The sequence below is a fragment of the Miscanthus floridulus genome, chromosome 1 (genome assembly GCF_019320115.1).
Source record: "Miscanthus floridulus cultivar M001 chromosome 1, ASM1932011v1, whole genome shotgun sequence".
Taxonomy (NCBI): Eukaryota; Viridiplantae; Streptophyta; class Magnoliopsida; order Poales; family Poaceae; genus Miscanthus; species Miscanthus floridulus.
Genome location: NC_089580.1, coordinates 17,504,686 through 17,521,534, shown reverse-complemented (window position 1 = coordinate 17,521,534; position 16,849 = coordinate 17,504,686). Strand labels below are relative to the sequence as shown.

Here is a 16,849-nt window from a genome sequence, read left to right as displayed (position 1 = left end):
TGCGCGCTGGGCTGCTGCGCGTGAGTTGGGCTGGCCTGCTGCGCGCTGGCAGGACTGCTTGCTGGGCTGCTGCGCGCTGGTGGGCCGAGAAGCCGAGCAGTCCTAGGCTGCGAGGCCTTCTCCTCTTTTCTTTTCTTTTCTGTTTTCTTTTTCTACTTCCTTGATTTGAATTCAAATTTGGTTTGGATATTTGAATTCAAAATGGGTGCACCAAATTCATTGGAGTTTTAGATATGAGGCCCACCACATTCTTTTATATATATTAGAAATTTATTTAGCTATTTTGTATAACAAAAATAGGTGTAGTTTTGTTATACTAATTTTCCCTTTAAACCCTTATTCCTTGGGTTGAGTTTTAATTATTTTATGGTTTATTACTCTATTGGAGTTGTTAAGCATATCATAACTCAAATGGAAATCCAAATCACATTTTGAATTAACAATGTATGCAATACTTTATTTGTTAGAATTTTAAATAAACACAATTAACTAATGACATGCCATGCTTATGTGTTGACTTGGGTTGGGGTTAGACCTAATGCATCTCTTAGGTTGGGTTACTATACATGACACTCATCATCACATGGGAGTTTTGAGAAAATTTTTTGTAGTTGGTATTTTTAGTGTATGGATTTTTGGGTTGTTACACCCTACAATGGAGATGTCCGTGATTACAGTAGATTTCCTTTTGTTTTAGTGCCCTAGCATCCATGAATGCTTATCAATCTATCTCGTGTATCTACCAAAATGCAAAATGGAATGTAGCCACGTGTTTGAATGCCATTGAATTTGAGAATCCATGAACCACAAATGATTATTTTGTTGAATTTCATGTAAAGGATTATTAGGTGCTCTAGCTTGTTCCATATGTACTGTTGTGTCTATTATATTATATTATATTATATTATTTGAAGTTTCTACAAGAATTTTATATATTCTGGTTTGTCAATTATTTGGGTTACAGAACCAGTTGATGTGTGGGTTGGAGAACAAATTTGTGCAATTGTAAGTGTTGTCCAAGGCCATGGCAGAATTAAATAAGGGGGCTCCTGAAGTTGGTTTAAGGTTTAAAAGTGCAGATGAGGCTTGGCAATTTTGGGTGGCATATGGGGGTCACACAGGCTTTGATGTGAGGAAAAGATACACAAATGTAAGCACCTTTGATGGTAAGGTGACCTCATGCAGATTTGTTTGTTCCAACGAGGGCCTCCGGAGGAAAGGGCAAATAAATCATGTGAGAAAGTGCTTTAGAGCTGAAACAAGAACTGATTGCAAAGCTCGAATGAGCCTTATGTTGGATCAAGGTGCAGGAAAATATGAAGTCACTGAGGTTATGCTTGAACACAATCACCTTCTTCACTTGCTAGAAACTCGACACTTGATGGCATCGCAGTGAAAAATTTCAGAATTGCAAGCTTTTGAAATAGAGACTGCGGATGATTCTGGAATTAGACCAAAAGCTACACATGAGTTGGCTAGTCATCAAGTTGGTGGACCACTTAACCTTAACTACACTTGTCGTGATCGCAAAAATTACCTGCAAAGCAAACGGTAGAGGGATTTGGCTTATGGACAGGCTGGAAGTATATTGAAGTATTTTTATGACAAAATTGCTCAAAATCCATCATTTCAATATGCTTTTAAGTTAGATTGTGTCGACGAAATATGGTCGGCAGTCCATCTAGGGGTATGCCCATGATGGTAGATTGTCGGTAGACGTTGCGTGTAATCAGGAACCAAATAGTTACAGAGGCACAAGACACAAGATTTATATAGGTTCGACCGTTGTGTTGGCATAATACCTATGTCCTGTGTCTCATTATTCTGTATTGATTGAGGTGTAGATTGATTGTCCTCCCTAAGGGGGACCCCTGCCTCTCCTTATATAGTCTGGAGGAGGAGGGCTACAAGTAAAGTATCCTATTTGGTACTATTACAATATCTAGTACAACTTGTAATCTTGCTGTGCACGCCTCGATCTTACGGGCTGGGCCACCTCGGATGGTGCGGCCCATGTACCATCTTGTGGTACCCGGGGTATATCCCCCACAGCTAGTCCCTGAGCGCCATGTATTCTGATGCGACACGTCATTTTAACCTTCTCCAAACAGTGAGGCTTGAGTTCTTAACATCTCCGACCACCATTGTCGCCGGAGAAGTAGGTTGTCTGAAGAATGTATGGTGCTCTTAAGAAGAAAAGAAAAAAGATTTCCATCCTAGGAAGTGTGCCCACTTGGGTTTCTATGAAGAAACGTAAGGGTATCTTGAAGCGTAGCGTCTTTGATCATCAGAGGCGTAGGGGTCAAAAAAACAAGCACATTCACTGCAAGGTGAAGTGTGCCCACTTAGTCCCTGAGCCTAGTAGTAGGTGACGTAGGCACGTGGTGCTAGGGTCTAAAAAGAATTCCTAGTTAAGTTGAGAATAAAATCATCGTATAGGTGATAGGAGATGCACCGGCAGGTGCATCGTACCGATGTAGTCCCCGAGCTTGCTAGAAGGTGAGGTATGAGCCTTGTAGCAAGGTCTAAAGGAGAAAAAAATATCCCAACTGTATACAAGTCGCCAATCGCATGTAGTCGAGACGCGAAGTCCTCGAGCTGTGGTCGGAGAGTGGTCGAGGTAGTCCCCGAGCACAAGTCGAGGAGTGAGCAACGAAGTCCCTGAGCTGTGGTCAGAGAGTGATCGAGGCAGTCCCCGAGAACAAAGGCGGTCGAGACAGTCCCGAGCACAAGAGTGGTCGGAACAGTCTCCGAGCACAAAAAGTGTGGCAAAAAAACATATGCCTCAAGTGCCTAAAGGCTGGATACCCGAAGGAGGTAGATCCAGACAAGACCGAGGAGCTACTGATGACCCAGCTGGACTTGTCGGCAAAAATATTTGGCGATATTAACCTATGTGGAGGTGCGACAACACCCGTACAAGGAACGCCATCAATAAGTTAGCTGGGAGCGCCATCATCTTCAAGCCAACCGGTGAAGCCTGCGGTCTCGACCAGCTAGGCATCGGTGGGGCCATCTTCTTCAGCTCAATCAATGCCAGAGTCCCCGAGACCTAAGCATGATGTCAGGCCCAACGAGCAGCAGGCGCCGCGTGCCCCGACCAACCAATAGTGTAGGCTATAGCTATAGAAGAAGATGTAGTTGTGTTATTATAAACTTGGATCTTTTCAGGCAAGCTTGTAATAACGTAATTGTATATCAACATAAGCTTATTTGTTTTTGTAGAAAACGTGTTTAAGCTCGGATATCATGTTGGTGTAACTAAGTTAGAACGTGTTGGCGTTCTGTTTAGTTGTACTGGTTTAGTCGACATGTCATCCTAAAAGGTTTGTACGGCCCTGGTTTGATTTGCGGTCGGAGTGTGAGGTGTAATAAAGTATGATGCTGAAAGGTTCCCCGAGCTTGCTGGAAGGCAAAGTATGAGCCTTGTAGCAAGGTCAAAGAAAATAAATGCCTCTCAACTGTATGTGAGTCTAAGTCACATGTTGCCGAGGAGAACAGTCCCCGAGCTATGGTCGGAGAGTGGTCGGGGCAGTCCCCAAGCACAGCGTGGGGTGAGAATGACGAGTCCCCGAGCGTGGTCGGGAATGCTTGTTCGTAGTGGTCAGAAGTCATCTAGACCCCTCCCCGAGCACGAAATGAGTGTCAGAATTATATTCCTCCATCAGCTAGCGACGTTTGCGTGAAGAAGATGAACTCCGACCTGTCCCTAGCTCAGCTGGTCGGAGAGCTCCGAGCAGCCCAGCAATAGGTCAGCAGTGAAGCAAGCGTCAATCTTGTTCCTAAAAAATAAACATGGAGAACGGTAGTACATGATGATGTACGAAATAAAATACATGCTTTGGAGATAAAATAGTTTAAACAGCTCAGCTGCCAGACGTGAACACTTAGTGTTCTTTTGTAGATGTATTATACTTAGTGTAATGTTGAACTTAGCGAAAAACTCAGTTTTTGGCTTAATCTGTTGCGTAGAGGTGTAGCGCGACGAGTTAACCCATCCTGGAGAATGCGCCAGCCCCGGTCTGGTCAAACGACTCGTAGCGTGGGGCCCGGAGCTCTGCCGGTGGTGCCATGCGCACGCGTAGAGTGCTGACCTTGCCGAGGGGCTACTGCCGACTACCCGTAGCATAGAGGGTGGACTCTCGTGCATGCGTGGGGTGGAGCCGGGGACAGCGCCGACTCTGGGATTCTCAAGCAGGAAGGAAAATTGATCGGCCAGCCGTTATAAACCTCAACGCGGAGTGCACCGTCACGGTGGTCGGAGAAAACCTCAATGCGGAGCGCGCCCTCAGGGTGGTCGGTAGAGAATCATGGAGATAAAATTGAAGATGTATGGCGATCGAAGGAATATTTAATGGATGTGAAAAATAATACTTAGCTTGTTGTTGGAGACGTGTCGTGGTCATGGTCGAGTAGATGGACGTGGTTCGGATGGCTTGCTTGTGGCTCGACGTGGTTCGCTTGGCTCGATGTAGCTTGCTCAGCGACTCAATGTGGCTCGTCGTGGCTCGCTCAGCGGCTCGACGCGGCTGACCAGACGGTTCGGCGCGGCTTGCTAACAGCTCAGCGTGGCTCGCTAGATAGCTTGGCGTGGCTCGCTTGATGCCTCAATGCGGCTGACCAGACGGCTCGGCATGGCTCGCCGACAGCTCGGCGTGACTCGCTTGACGGCTTGACGGCTCGCTAAACGGCTCACATGCCTATCGGAATCGGAGTTAGGCGCTAGAGGTCGGAGACAAAGGCGATGTCGGCGGTGTCCTAGCCACTGTAGATAGTTGGAGAACTTTGTTGATCTTGGGCGTGCTTGACTCATGCATGTTAGAGAATAAAAGGAAAAAGATATTCCGATTAGATTCAATCTGAGTAACTAATAATGCATGATGATAGCACCGCATGGGTAAATAAAAAATAAAATAGAATCTTCCTGTATATGTGCTCCTGCTCATGAATCCGATGTATGTATGCGCTCCTACAAGTCGTAGTCGAACTCAACAAGAAGAGGTCGGACGGGTACACGGCGAGTCGTTGTCGCAACGAAGCTGTGTCGTTGCGGAAGATGTTGATGAAGTTGTCCGATCCTCGTACTTTTCGGACCTGTTGTGACTGGTGGTCGCGGTTGTCATAGCGCCATTCTTCGTGGCGATCATCATTGCGACGTGGTCTGGTGGTCGAGGTGGTCGGAGCTCGGCGGAGCCGCTCGAGACGTGGTCCGTGGTCGATCAGTTCGGTGGTCGGAGTAAGTAGTCCGGACGACGTCCGTCCTTATGTTAGTGATCGGCCTTAGGAGATTCATGTAGCTCACTTAGCGGCTTCGCTTTGGTGGCTCGGGTGGCTAGCTTGACAGCTGTGCGTGGAATCGTAGCAGCGTCGATATCATGTATATGCTGTCCGTGAGTTTAGGATGAGATGCACCAAGACGTCGTGTCGGCGTGGAAGCTGTGGAAAATCATGAAGGCAGATGAAGAAGCATACATGCAATAGAATGCTTAATCAGAAAAAAGAAACATGACTTAGCTTGTCATCAAGCAGCTGCGCGTGTGTGGGCTTGCATCCTTCGTACATGCATACAGCTGTATGTGTGCATACGCCCGTACATGCAAATTCAGCCTTGCATGTTACTGTAGATGGACCTGGCATGTCGTGTTACAGCTGAATCTTGGAAGGGCATCGAGATGGTTCCTTTGCATCCTGTCACCGAGTCGATCTGGCCGCGAGTATCGAGCCACCGCTTGATCCCACGTTCCTTACGCGCTGCCGCCGAAAACCGAGGGCCGTAGCGAGCTGATGATGATGGCTGCTGGCGACAAGCAATGAGTGCTGCCATGAGACGACGCAAAAGGTCGTGACGTGCTACGAGATTATTTTCAATAATATTTACAAGTCGACTCGAAGATAAAGAACCAAAGGATATTTCATTGAAAACAAAGAATATGACTTAGCTTTCTGAAGCCGCCATGACGATAGCTTGCACGACCACGTAGATACTTCCATCTTCTCATTTGGCACAGAGTATCAACGACCCCTTGACGCCGATACAGCAGCGCTCGACCCTGAACTCGTAGCAAGAACGCATCTACGTTGTTGAAGAAACTGCCGCCGCCTGAAGCCAGGTCGCAATGGATGATGTCGGTAAAGAAATTTCCATCTGGTTCGCCAGGGATCAGCACGCACACCCCCTACCTGGCGCGCCACTGTCAACGAAATATGAGTCGGCAGTCCATCTAGGGGTATGCCCATGATGGTAGATTGTCGGTAGACGGTGCGTGTAATCAGGAACCAGATGATTACAGAGGCACAAGACACAAGATTTATACAGGTTTGGCCACCGTGTTGGCGTAATACCTACGTCATGTGTCTCATTATTCTGTATTAATTGAGGTGTAGATCGATTGTCCTCCCTGAGGGGGACCCCTGTCTCTCCTTATATAGTCTGGAGGAGGAGGGTTACAAGTAAAATATCCTATTTGGTACTATTACAATATCTAGTACAACTTGTAATCTTGCTGTGCACTCCTCGATCTTACGGGCCGGGCCACCTCGGATGGTGCGGCCCATGTACCATCTTGTGGTACCCGGGGGTATATCCCCCACAGATTGTGAGGAGCATATAACCAACATATTTTGGGCTAATGCAAAGATGATTCTTGACTATGCACACTTTGGTGATGTGGTTACATTTGACACTACTTTTGGCACCAACAAAGAGTATAGGCCTTTTGGTGTTTTTCTCGGGCTAAATCAGTTTAGAGAAACCACTGTTTTTGGTGCTAGCACTTCTATTTGATGAAACATAGGACTCATTTATATGGCTTTTTCAAACTTTCTTAGCTGCACATAATGGAAAGCAACCTAGAACTATCTATACGGATCAAGATGCAGCAATGGGAAAGGCTATTTACAAAGTATTTATAGAATCATATCATGGGCTGTGTACCTTTCACATAATGCAGAATTGTGTCAAGCATTTATCTTCAGTGAAGGACAAAGATGGAGGTACAATGGAAGGAGAAGGAGAAGGAGAAGAAGGCGAAGGTGAAGGTGAAGGCTAAGGTGAAGGCGAAGATGAAGAAACTCACATTCTATCTGATTTTAGTGCTTGTATGTATGGCTATGAGGACGAGGCAGAATTTCAAGAAGCATTTGACATTATGAGATCTAAAGTGCATAAGCAAACTTGGTTAGACTAGTATATACAAGGTTAAAGAAAAATGGGTTGAATGCTATATGAGAGATGTCTTTAGTTTGGGAGTGCGAAGTACACAACTAAGTGAGAGCTTCAACAATACATTGAAAAATCATTTGAAATCAGATTTTGATATTGTTCGTTTTTTGAAGCATTTTGAGAGGACAGTGGAAGACAAAAGAGCCAAGGAATTAGGAATCTGAATTTGAGGCAAGGAAAAAAATACCAAGAAGACAAATGCACACACCTATGTTGCTGCAAGCAAGCGAAGTGTACACTCCAGTTATTTTTGAAGCTTTCCAAAGTGAATATGAAAGATCCATGGCTGCATGTAGCAGATTATTAGATGCTGATAAATATGCTATTGCTATTGGGAGATTCCATGGTGATTTACAATTTGAGCAAGAGCGCATAGTGATAGGTGATCATTTGAACCAAACAGCTTCATGTAGTTGTGGAATGTTCAGTAGGACTGGAATATTGTGTGCACATGGTCTAAAAGTTCTTGATTTGATGAATATCAAGATATCGCCAACACATTATTTGTTAAAGAGATGGACTAAAGCAGCACGCGACGGGAGCGTACGAGATAAGGAAGGAAGGAATGTGGTAGCAAATCTAATGCTAGAATCTCAACTTCGCTACAAGAGGATGTCTCATAAATTTCTCAATTTGGCACATAAAGCAGCCCACTCTCTAGAATGTTGTTTGATGATAGAAAATGCACTTGATTACCTTGGTACACAGCTAGAGGATAAACTCTATTTATCTACTTCTACTACGAGCAACCCATGCAATGACCAAGAAAATGTTGAACCAAATGTCCAGCAAGGAGATGACTTGCTTCGTGCTGCACATTTGAAGAAAAAGGAGGTCAAATCCAAAAATTCAAGGAGAAAAAAAAATTGGCTTGATAAATTCAACAAGGGGAAGCGCAAGCCAACAAAAAAAGGAGCAAAGGTATGTTAGAAACTTTATAGTTTGCAGCCCATATATGCTACTGTAATTTATTTCTTAACTTAATTTATTTCTTAACTTAATTAAATTGTCATTGCCAGAAACAAAAAAAAGTGACGGAGTGCAACCCCAAGTAGAAGTGCAAAATGGTGATTGCAACAAAGGAGCAATTGTGGAGCTTCAAGAATGCACAAAATCGCGTTGACTTGTGAACAGTTAAGGGCAAAATCACAAAGTTAGAAAAAATGAGAGCAAAATCACAATTGCACATCTGTGTAAGGGTCGAGAACACCATTTTCCCCCAAAAAAATGACATTTGAGACATTCACATGGTTTACAAAACACAACTTTGACTAACATTTTTTTTGTTATAAGTATTCAAACAACATATACCAAAAGTTTATTTTTATGGAACTATATTTTAAGACAAATTATTATACGATTTTCAGTTATTCAAACTGAACATGTAAATAAAAAGTAATAAACAACCGAAGTTTGGATTAGTTAACTTAAAAATAACACCAATAAATCACTTTTCTTTTGTATGTGCTTGTTCCTCAGGAAAAAGATGCTGGAATTTACCAAAATGCCACTGAACTAACATATTGTACCTGAAATAAACAATCACATAGAAAGTTTAGGAGTGGTTTTTTTGGAAACTGTCGAAGAAATCCTTCTTTTATCCTCCCAATACTTTTTAGCAGTTTGGAAAACTTCGTGGTTTGGGAAAGAATTTATTGGGTACTGTTGGAGATGCTCTTAGTTTTCTTGCCAAACTTTTACCACGAGTATGGCTTTGATTTTACTCGCCACACTTTTTATGACAATTACAGTTTGCCGAATGCTATGCATGGTAAACTACGACACCAACCACATGTCTAGCGTTTTACGACTCCCTTGTTCCAAGTAAGCATGACTATTATTGTTGGTGGAGGCTGTGATTAGGTCTTGGCAAATGTGTATGTGTTGGTGATAAGATTATATATTGGAGTGCGGTAGTTTGAGGTTATTTTAACGGTCTAAAGCTTGATTCGATATTTTACCCAAGACACTTGGAGGTTGGAAGCGCCGCCAGTGACGAACACTTGCATCTTTTAATTTCACGTGACGTACAATTTTCAGTTTATGATCAGCAAAGCTAGTAGATATTTACGAAGACAGAGATCGCTTGAGTAAGAAAATGAGATAAATGGATGAGACCGAAAGAGACAGCATGCTGATGGCCACGCTGCGAGCCATCAAGAAGCCACCAAAGTAATGCACCGACGTGAGGAATTTTTGACGGTTTGAGTCCTGCGCGCAGTCTTGAACGAATGTGGGCGCGCCGTAGGAGGGCAGGCACGACCATCACGGCCTTTAGACCATTATTAGTAGTATATTGTAGTTTAATTAACCCGTCATGTTTGGTCCAAATGTTACCAGGTTATTATGAGTTCATGTTCATCACACCTAAAAATGACCAAATTGGTCATGGCTGCTACATTTGGTTATACGGATTATGATCTTGGCTGCTCGTGACACGTGTGAGGATCTTGTTGGCTACAGGTTTTATCGGCTGTCAATGTATGTACGCGTAGGAAGCTTTATCAGCACTGTGCAAGTTGCGACTTGTTTTTTCCTCGAGCCAATCCACATCCAACTTGCAATTTGCAGAAAGCCATTGCCAGCCAATGTTCTGTATCCAATAGCAGAGGCTCCTTACTACCCGCTAGCATTGGCAACATCAAGATAAATCAATCAATTAGGGTAAGGGTACGATCATTGAAGAACCAGCTGCAAGGGCTAAAGAAGTGGTCGTCAAGCACGAGGGGAGATGTCAGATGAATGGGAGCATCAGGCTGCACTACGCCTAGGAGTTTTCTTTCCCTAGTACATGACATTTCTCAGAGCCAACAGTCTGCTGCAAATATAGATATTTCCCAGAAGATTGTTGTGCATATGTCATTCTGCAAGTGGGATAAAAACCTATAATGTCTGCTGCATAGATTAATCCTCACAAGATCTTTAGTAATGCAATAGAGAGTTATGTTTTTTTTCCTACACATGATAATTCTCAAGCTATTTCAGAATTAAACGGAAACAAAGACATGTTTTCGTTCGACGAATTCATGGTATTGCAGTTAAGAAACACTGAACAGGCAACATCTTAGTAGTCTTTTGCACAAATGGTTCAAGTCAGCATTAGATCAGTCTGTATCTAACGAAGGAAGTTGTATTCTGTTTCTGTAGTAGTAGTAGAGACAAGTACAGTAGCACTCCATTCACAATTTCACAGAGTGGTCTAGTGTAGCAATGCTGGTAGCACCACTCTCTCTCTCCAAAAAAGAAAGAAAGAAAACCTGGTAATAACACAAGAGCAACTTTCAGAAATTTACACGACACTATGGCTGATAAGCACATTTGTTTTGATCCAGTGCATCAACGGAAAAGAATAATCTATATATAGGACGAGCTGCAAAAGAATTACGTGTGGCAACGATTGACATTCGGCTTGTGTGGATCAGACAGCCTGGAGTTTCTGCTCATCCACTGATTCCAAAGGCAGAACTGCGGGCTCCCATGAAGAGGGCTCGTCAAGATGGATCTTTGCATACTCGCTGACCAGCCCATTCCTCTCCTCCCACATGATGGCTTTTCTCTCCTCCTCAGCTCTCTCAACCTTGTCTTTGGCCATGGAGGTCATGTCACCTGCTGCTTTTGTTACCATACCGAATGCACTTGTTAGCCACGAGGCACCAGCTGAGACATATTGGTTACTCAATATAGCAGAGCCCGCAACGCTGGCTTTCTGCTCAGCAGCAGCCAAGGCAGACTTTGTGAGTTCTGAGACCTGGTAGCGTTCATCCACCTCCTTGACCTTGCTGCCAACAATGGCCCTTCCCAGATTGATCTTTTCACTCAGGCCATACTGGCGGTCTAGAGATGCAACAGTGGCGGTAGCATTGGATAGGATGTTGTGACGCTCGTCAAATGATCTTGCCAAGTTGAGAGCATCTTTGCTGAGGACAAAGCCTTTGGCCAACATGCTGCTGACAACATCTTCTGCCTTCCTGACTGCTGATTCAGTAGAGGTGTTTGCTCCCTTAAGATGCAAACAAATGCAAAGAAGTATATCAACACATATTCAAGGAAAGTACTTCTGTATCTGAAAATGAATTATGAGCAAGGTGGTCATTAAACAGACTGTACGTAAACTTGTGTATAATAGACTTGAGAGACATCACACGCACATTTATTTTGGGAATCGTGGAGATCCAAATTAACTACCTGATTCAGCGGTGTTTTTGCCATTACGCATAGTTTTAGCTTGTTTAGAACTGCTAAAGAAACACTTTCTTCTCATTCTCTGTAGTGCTGAATTATTTCTTGATAATGTGAACATCTGCCTTAAACTCAATCCTCTGCAAGAATAACTAGTTTGTGCAAAGAATTTACTAATAGACTAGATCTTCAGTTTAGGATATAAAGGTAATCTTATTACAATAGATGACCATATGTCAAGTAATTTCTTCAGAATTGATGTAACTTGAAATGGTGAGCATGTCATAACATGTAAAATATTCTCACCGATAATTGTTTGTGTGCTTCAGGAGGCAGCTGATAGTTCTCAGCAGGAGTTATAATGACAGCACGATCAACAATTGTTGCCCCCTGTTGACAAGCAATCAAATTATTGAAAGCCGTATATTGGACAAAAAATAAAAGATATGAGATGAAATAGCATCAAACAAAAAGTTTAACTTAGTGCAACAGAAAGAACTAAATGGGTAAGCTAAGAAATGAGTTGCAGGAACTTGAACGTACCGAAAGAAGAACAGCAGTGTCTGCTCCCTGTGAGTCTTTAAATGTGACATAAGCAAGCTGTGACCATTCAGAGTCACTGATGAAAACAGAAGCAACTATTTAAGAAACATTACTCCAGTTTTCTAATGCATATACAACCACAAGTGTAGGTGCTGACAAATTACCTTTGCATTTCAACATATTCTATATCCCCTGAGAAACTAAAGAACTCTGTGATCTCTCTTTTCAAAGCGTTTAATGAAAGGTTGCTAACTTTTACCGTTTTCACCTGAAAGAAAAGATGAGCAAATGAGATTAAATCTCTGGTTTAATTAGGACCTACTCCCTCTATCCTGAAATACAAAGTATTTTAAGAATTCTAGGACATATTTATGTGGTAAAACAAATGACACATGTAACCCTCCATGATCACCACATCTGGGCTGGTGATAGGCATTAATAGTAGGTATGCATGTAAATGTTGCCTTTTAAAGTGAGTTTGAGGATTAGTTCACTTAGAATCCCTTATAATTTGGGACAAATGTTGAATGCTTGGGTACCTTATATTCTAGGACAGAGGGAGTAGGTACATAGCAGGTAATAAGCTAACATGAGTGTAGTGATTACACATCACTGCACTAGGTGACATTAAAATCAACACATTTCAGGACCAAAGTGAAAAAAAAATCCGAAGTTCTAACTGACATAAGTACAAAGTGAAGGCAGCTGTCAGACAGAAGAGATTAATTTACTGAAAGGTGTCTAATGTAACTGTTATGAACCGTAGCTCATCAGGGTAAACACTACCAAGAATATAGCTAAGCAGAGTCAGCTTGGGGGGGGACTAGACTGTTGGGAGATTTGGCCACTTGGGATTAATTCTTCTTCATTGCTTTATTCCCAATGACCACCGTGTCGAGAGAGAGAGAGAGAGCCGCTACCTATAACAGCTTGATATTGATCCTGACAAACCAACTGACTAACCTAACCTCTTTCCTAATCCTATCTCCTGATGTGAAGGACAGATGGGTTGGCCTCCAAGCCACCCCTCGCGCACCCATAGCAGTAACATTACGCACCAAAGTTTGTAAGTCCAGGGTGGCAGTGGCATAGAAGGTAGAACACCATGGAGAGAAGAGAGAAGGAATAATTGTGGTGTTTTTTTAGAAGAAAACTCTAGAGGTAAAAGGCAAAAGATAACCTCTAGCTAATCTGTTGGTGTCAATTTATCCCTAGAGGGTTCGCCAGTTTATATTCTAAAAATTTCAACATAAGATTTACACAAACATGGGACAACATATTGGATATGATTCTTAGCAAGCCACCATAAAGCTGATGGAAAGGAACATGTACTTTATAACACAATAATCTTCTCTAAAAATGTTTCACCAAATATGTAACATGAGAGATGCATAATACGAAAGCGCGCAGTGTGATGTCGACACAAGCACCGCATTAGTTACCATAGACCACTGATGACATGCGTCAACAACATCAAGTGTTTACAGTTATGTAGGTGTTCAGTAGTTACAAACATAAGGAGAGTTCGTGAAACTAATATTCGAAAAGAATGCTTGCCAAGATTTGGTTTAAATAAAATGACAAACTATGACCAACCTGACAACCATATTCCAATCAATTTTTTATTCACCTATTTTTGTAATCACAGGGACACATAAATACAAAATTAAGTCATTTTTTTTTCATTTACACTGTCAAGGTCCGCATATTTATTTGCAGATATGGATCCAGTCTTATTATGCTGGATATCCAGGTAATTTGTGCCAGGCTGCCAGCTGTCAGCCCGTCGCCACATTACAGGTACGAGAGGAATTAACAGCAGTATTCATTAACCTGAAACATAAAACCCAAAAAAGGCACATAGAAGGGACTGAACAAAAGAGCAAGGACTGTGCAAATGCATCTCAATGGAGCCTGTGGAAATGCAGAAACCTGCAGTTTAGCATTCGCATCCATTACAGAAATCATCAATTGCTAACCCTGCCACGAAATGTGACAGGAAGCACGCCCAACGAACTTGAAGATTGGATCTAGTGATCTAATCGCCTCTTATCAACACGGGGCTGTCAAAAGTCAAGCATTTCTAGTCTCGGATTTGGGGGAGATGGACGGACCTGAAAGGAAAATGGAAAAGGTGCAGCCAAATAGCCAATCGACATGTCATCGACCAAGCACACCAAACTACCAGAATCCAACAACAAACAGACGAAACCGCGGGTGCAGCGTGTGGACTCAGTTTGCACCCAGAGTTTCTTAGCAGCGGCGGCAGGCTTCCGGAGGAACGGCACGGCGCGCACGCATGACGCACCAAATCCACCAGAAAATATGCAACCACCGCCCAAACGGGAGCAATGCAGTCGCGGCAGAATGCCTATCCCCCTAGCGGCGACTCCCGACCCAAACCAAGCAAATCCGCCGCGGAAATGGCACCGACGGCTAGGCCTCTAAGCCCGCAGCCGACCACGCTGAAGCACAGCCGCCGCCACGGAGCAGCAGAAGCCAGAGAGAGTTGCAGGAAGCGGCACTCACCTCCATCCCCTGGGGGGCGAGATCTCACGGCTGGGATTCCGAGGCGGGCGGCGAGCGAGGTGGCTGGAAGCGAACCGAGCACGTCGCCGCGCGAGGAGGTGGGTGGGAGTCGTCCGCCCGCCCGCTTGGGGTTGTGGGGATTTGCGCCGTGTCGGCGAGCGGAGGAAGAGGGCGACTTTGCGGGGCGCGTGTTTTTCCGTCGTTTCGTTTGCGAGGCGCGTGAGTAGTAATGTAACGTACCGACCGGCAGGTTGGCGATGATTCCGGCCGCGACGCGCCGACGCGCGTTGGCAGGCCACGGGGACGGGCGGCACTACGGGTCTACTACTGCGCCAGTGGTGATTGTAGACCGGCAGCGGCAGGCAGCAGCTGTGTTGTGTAGCCTGCGGCTGCGGGGCGAAACTGGATCTGGTCCGGCGGCACGAAGTGGTGGTCGTTACTCGTCAGCGGTGGGGGCGATGCCATTTGGTGCTTGGTGGCTGAGCATGGGACGGATGGAGGACGGGAGTTCAAATGTCACTCGCTTCAGTTTCCTCCTTTCTCTCTTTTTTTTTAATTCCTTGTGTGCCTTTAAAAAAAGATCGTAATGCTCCGTGTGTCTCTGGAAAAGTTCATCGGTCTGCAGCGTCACTGCTCCAACTTTTTTGTGCCCTCCATACCACTGCCGTCAGTTTGGGCTCTAACGCCGTCAAACTGCATGTGTCAAAAGTCAAAAATACCTTTAAGTCTAAATATGTCATTAATTTTTTTAGCATCTTAACGACTTCAAATGAAAAAACTCAAAACTAAAAAGTTGTAGATTTCGTCGAGATCTATAATTTTCATATTTTTGCGAAATTAAATAAAAATAATTTTTATATGAAAATTATAGATCTCGACGAGATCTATAACTTTCTAGTTTTGAGTTTTTCCATTTGAAGTCGTTAAGGTGCTCAAAAAATTTAATGACATATTTAGGCTTAAGGGTATTTTCGACTTTTCACATCTTCAGTTTGACGACGTTAAAACCCAAACTGACAGTAGTGGCACGGAAGACATAAAAAAATTAAAGCAGTGACGCTAAAAATCACTAAATTTTTTTAGAAACACACAGAACATTACGATTTTTTTTAATGACAGACGAGGAATTCACTTTTTTCACTTCTTGCGTACTTGTGGTGATGGATTTGACGTCCGGCCAAACTGTCTTGTGCACTCCTAAGTCTCTTTTTTTTTGTTGGATGAATATTGGTCTCGTTCGCTGGTCTGAATTTTTGGCTGAAACTGACTGAAAAATACTGTTCCGGCTGAATTGTTGTGAAAAAAAAATACTGTTTCGGCTGAAAAAACAAGCCAAATTTAAGACAAGCGAACAGGGCCATTCTTTGGAAAGTTTGGAACTTCGGAGGTGACCTGGTGTACGTAATCGAAAGTCTAGTTTTTCAAGCTGAATTACCGCACGGATTTGGGGGTTCAATGCAACGGACGCCACATCTAGAAAAAGTCTGCGTTACATTGCATGGTTATTCTAGCAACCGGTGTTTTCAACGAAATGTGCCACTTCCTCGACTTTCCGTTTGGATTCCAGCAAGCGCTCTAGAATCTAGATCATCTATAAACACAAAGGCCTTGTTTAGTGGGGTGAAATTTGAAAATTCGGCTACTGTAGCACTTTCATTTTTATTTGACAATTAATATTCAATCATGAACTAATTAGGCTTAAAACGTTCGTCTCGCGATTTTTAATCAAACTATGCAATTAGTTTTTTTCGTCTATATTTAATGCTTCATGCACGTATCGCAAGATTCGATATGATGACTACTATAACATTTTTTAGAAATTTTTTTTGAAATTAAACAAGACGAAAAATCGGTACCCTGATACGACCAAAGCACGCTATCATTAAATCCGTGGTCCATCGCATTAGGAGCGCTGATTTCATTGCTTGGTTTGTTGTCGAGGTTAAAGGAAACGGGTACGGGTCCCATTCTCGATTCTCGGTTGGCGTAGCTGTACAAAGGCGCAACACTCACAAATAAGCGATTTACAGTACTGTACGCAATAACACAAAGGTAGCTGTGAGTTATTACCATTACTCTATTTGCTTGTTGGTTTTAGCCAACCCAAACCAGCCAGTCAACAGTGTTTTTCTCTCACATCAAACCAGCATCAGCCAGTCCAAACCAGCCCACACACCAACCAGCGAACAGGCCGAATGATTGGTACCGCGTCGACGTGAGGCCGGTATTTTCGACTATGGCCTTATTTAGTTTCAAAAAAAATTCTAAAAAGTGCTACAGTAGCTATCACATCGAATCTTTCGATACGTATATGAAGCATTAAATGTAGACGAAAAAAAATAATTACACAGTTTGGTTGGAAATCGCAAGACGAAC

At 43.4% G+C, this 16,849-nt stretch overlaps 1 protein-coding gene and 1 pseudogene across 1 annotated transcript; one reads left to right on the top strand and one right to left on the bottom strand.

Moving 5' to 3' along the window:
• The first annotated feature begins 933 nt into the window (after positions 1–933).
• Positions 934–8,345, top strand: LOC136452750 (protein FAR1-RELATED SEQUENCE 5-like; annotated as a pseudogene).
• A 1,991-nt stretch (positions 8,346–10,336) lies between these two features.
• On the bottom strand, positions 10,337–14,806 carry LOC136474638 (binding partner of ACD11 1-like). The gene is made up of 5 exons (XM_066472203.1): positions 14,474–14,806; positions 12,109–12,212; positions 11,945–12,020; positions 11,708–11,791; positions 10,337–11,222 (listed from the first exon to the last, which is right to left on the bottom strand). The coding sequence occupies exons 1-5, from the start codon at positions 14,477–14,479 to the stop codon at positions 10,641–10,643; spliced, it is 852 nt and encodes a 283-aa protein (XP_066328300.1). The 5' UTR covers positions 14,480–14,806; the 3' UTR covers positions 10,337–10,640.
• Positions 14,807–16,849: the final 2,043 nt, after the last annotated feature.

Bases quoted from the DNA above. Each gene is read 5' to 3' on its own strand.
- LOC136474638 (XM_066472203.1), bottom strand. The intron at 12,021-12,108 runs GTAATTTGTCAG...TGTTTTCATCAG, and splicing joins GAATATGTTGAAATGCAAAG to TGACTCTGAATGGTCACAGC. The intron at 11,792-11,944 runs GTACGTTCAAGT...GCTTGTCAACAG, and splicing joins ACACTGCTGTTCTTCTTTCG to GGGGCAACAATTGTTGATCG.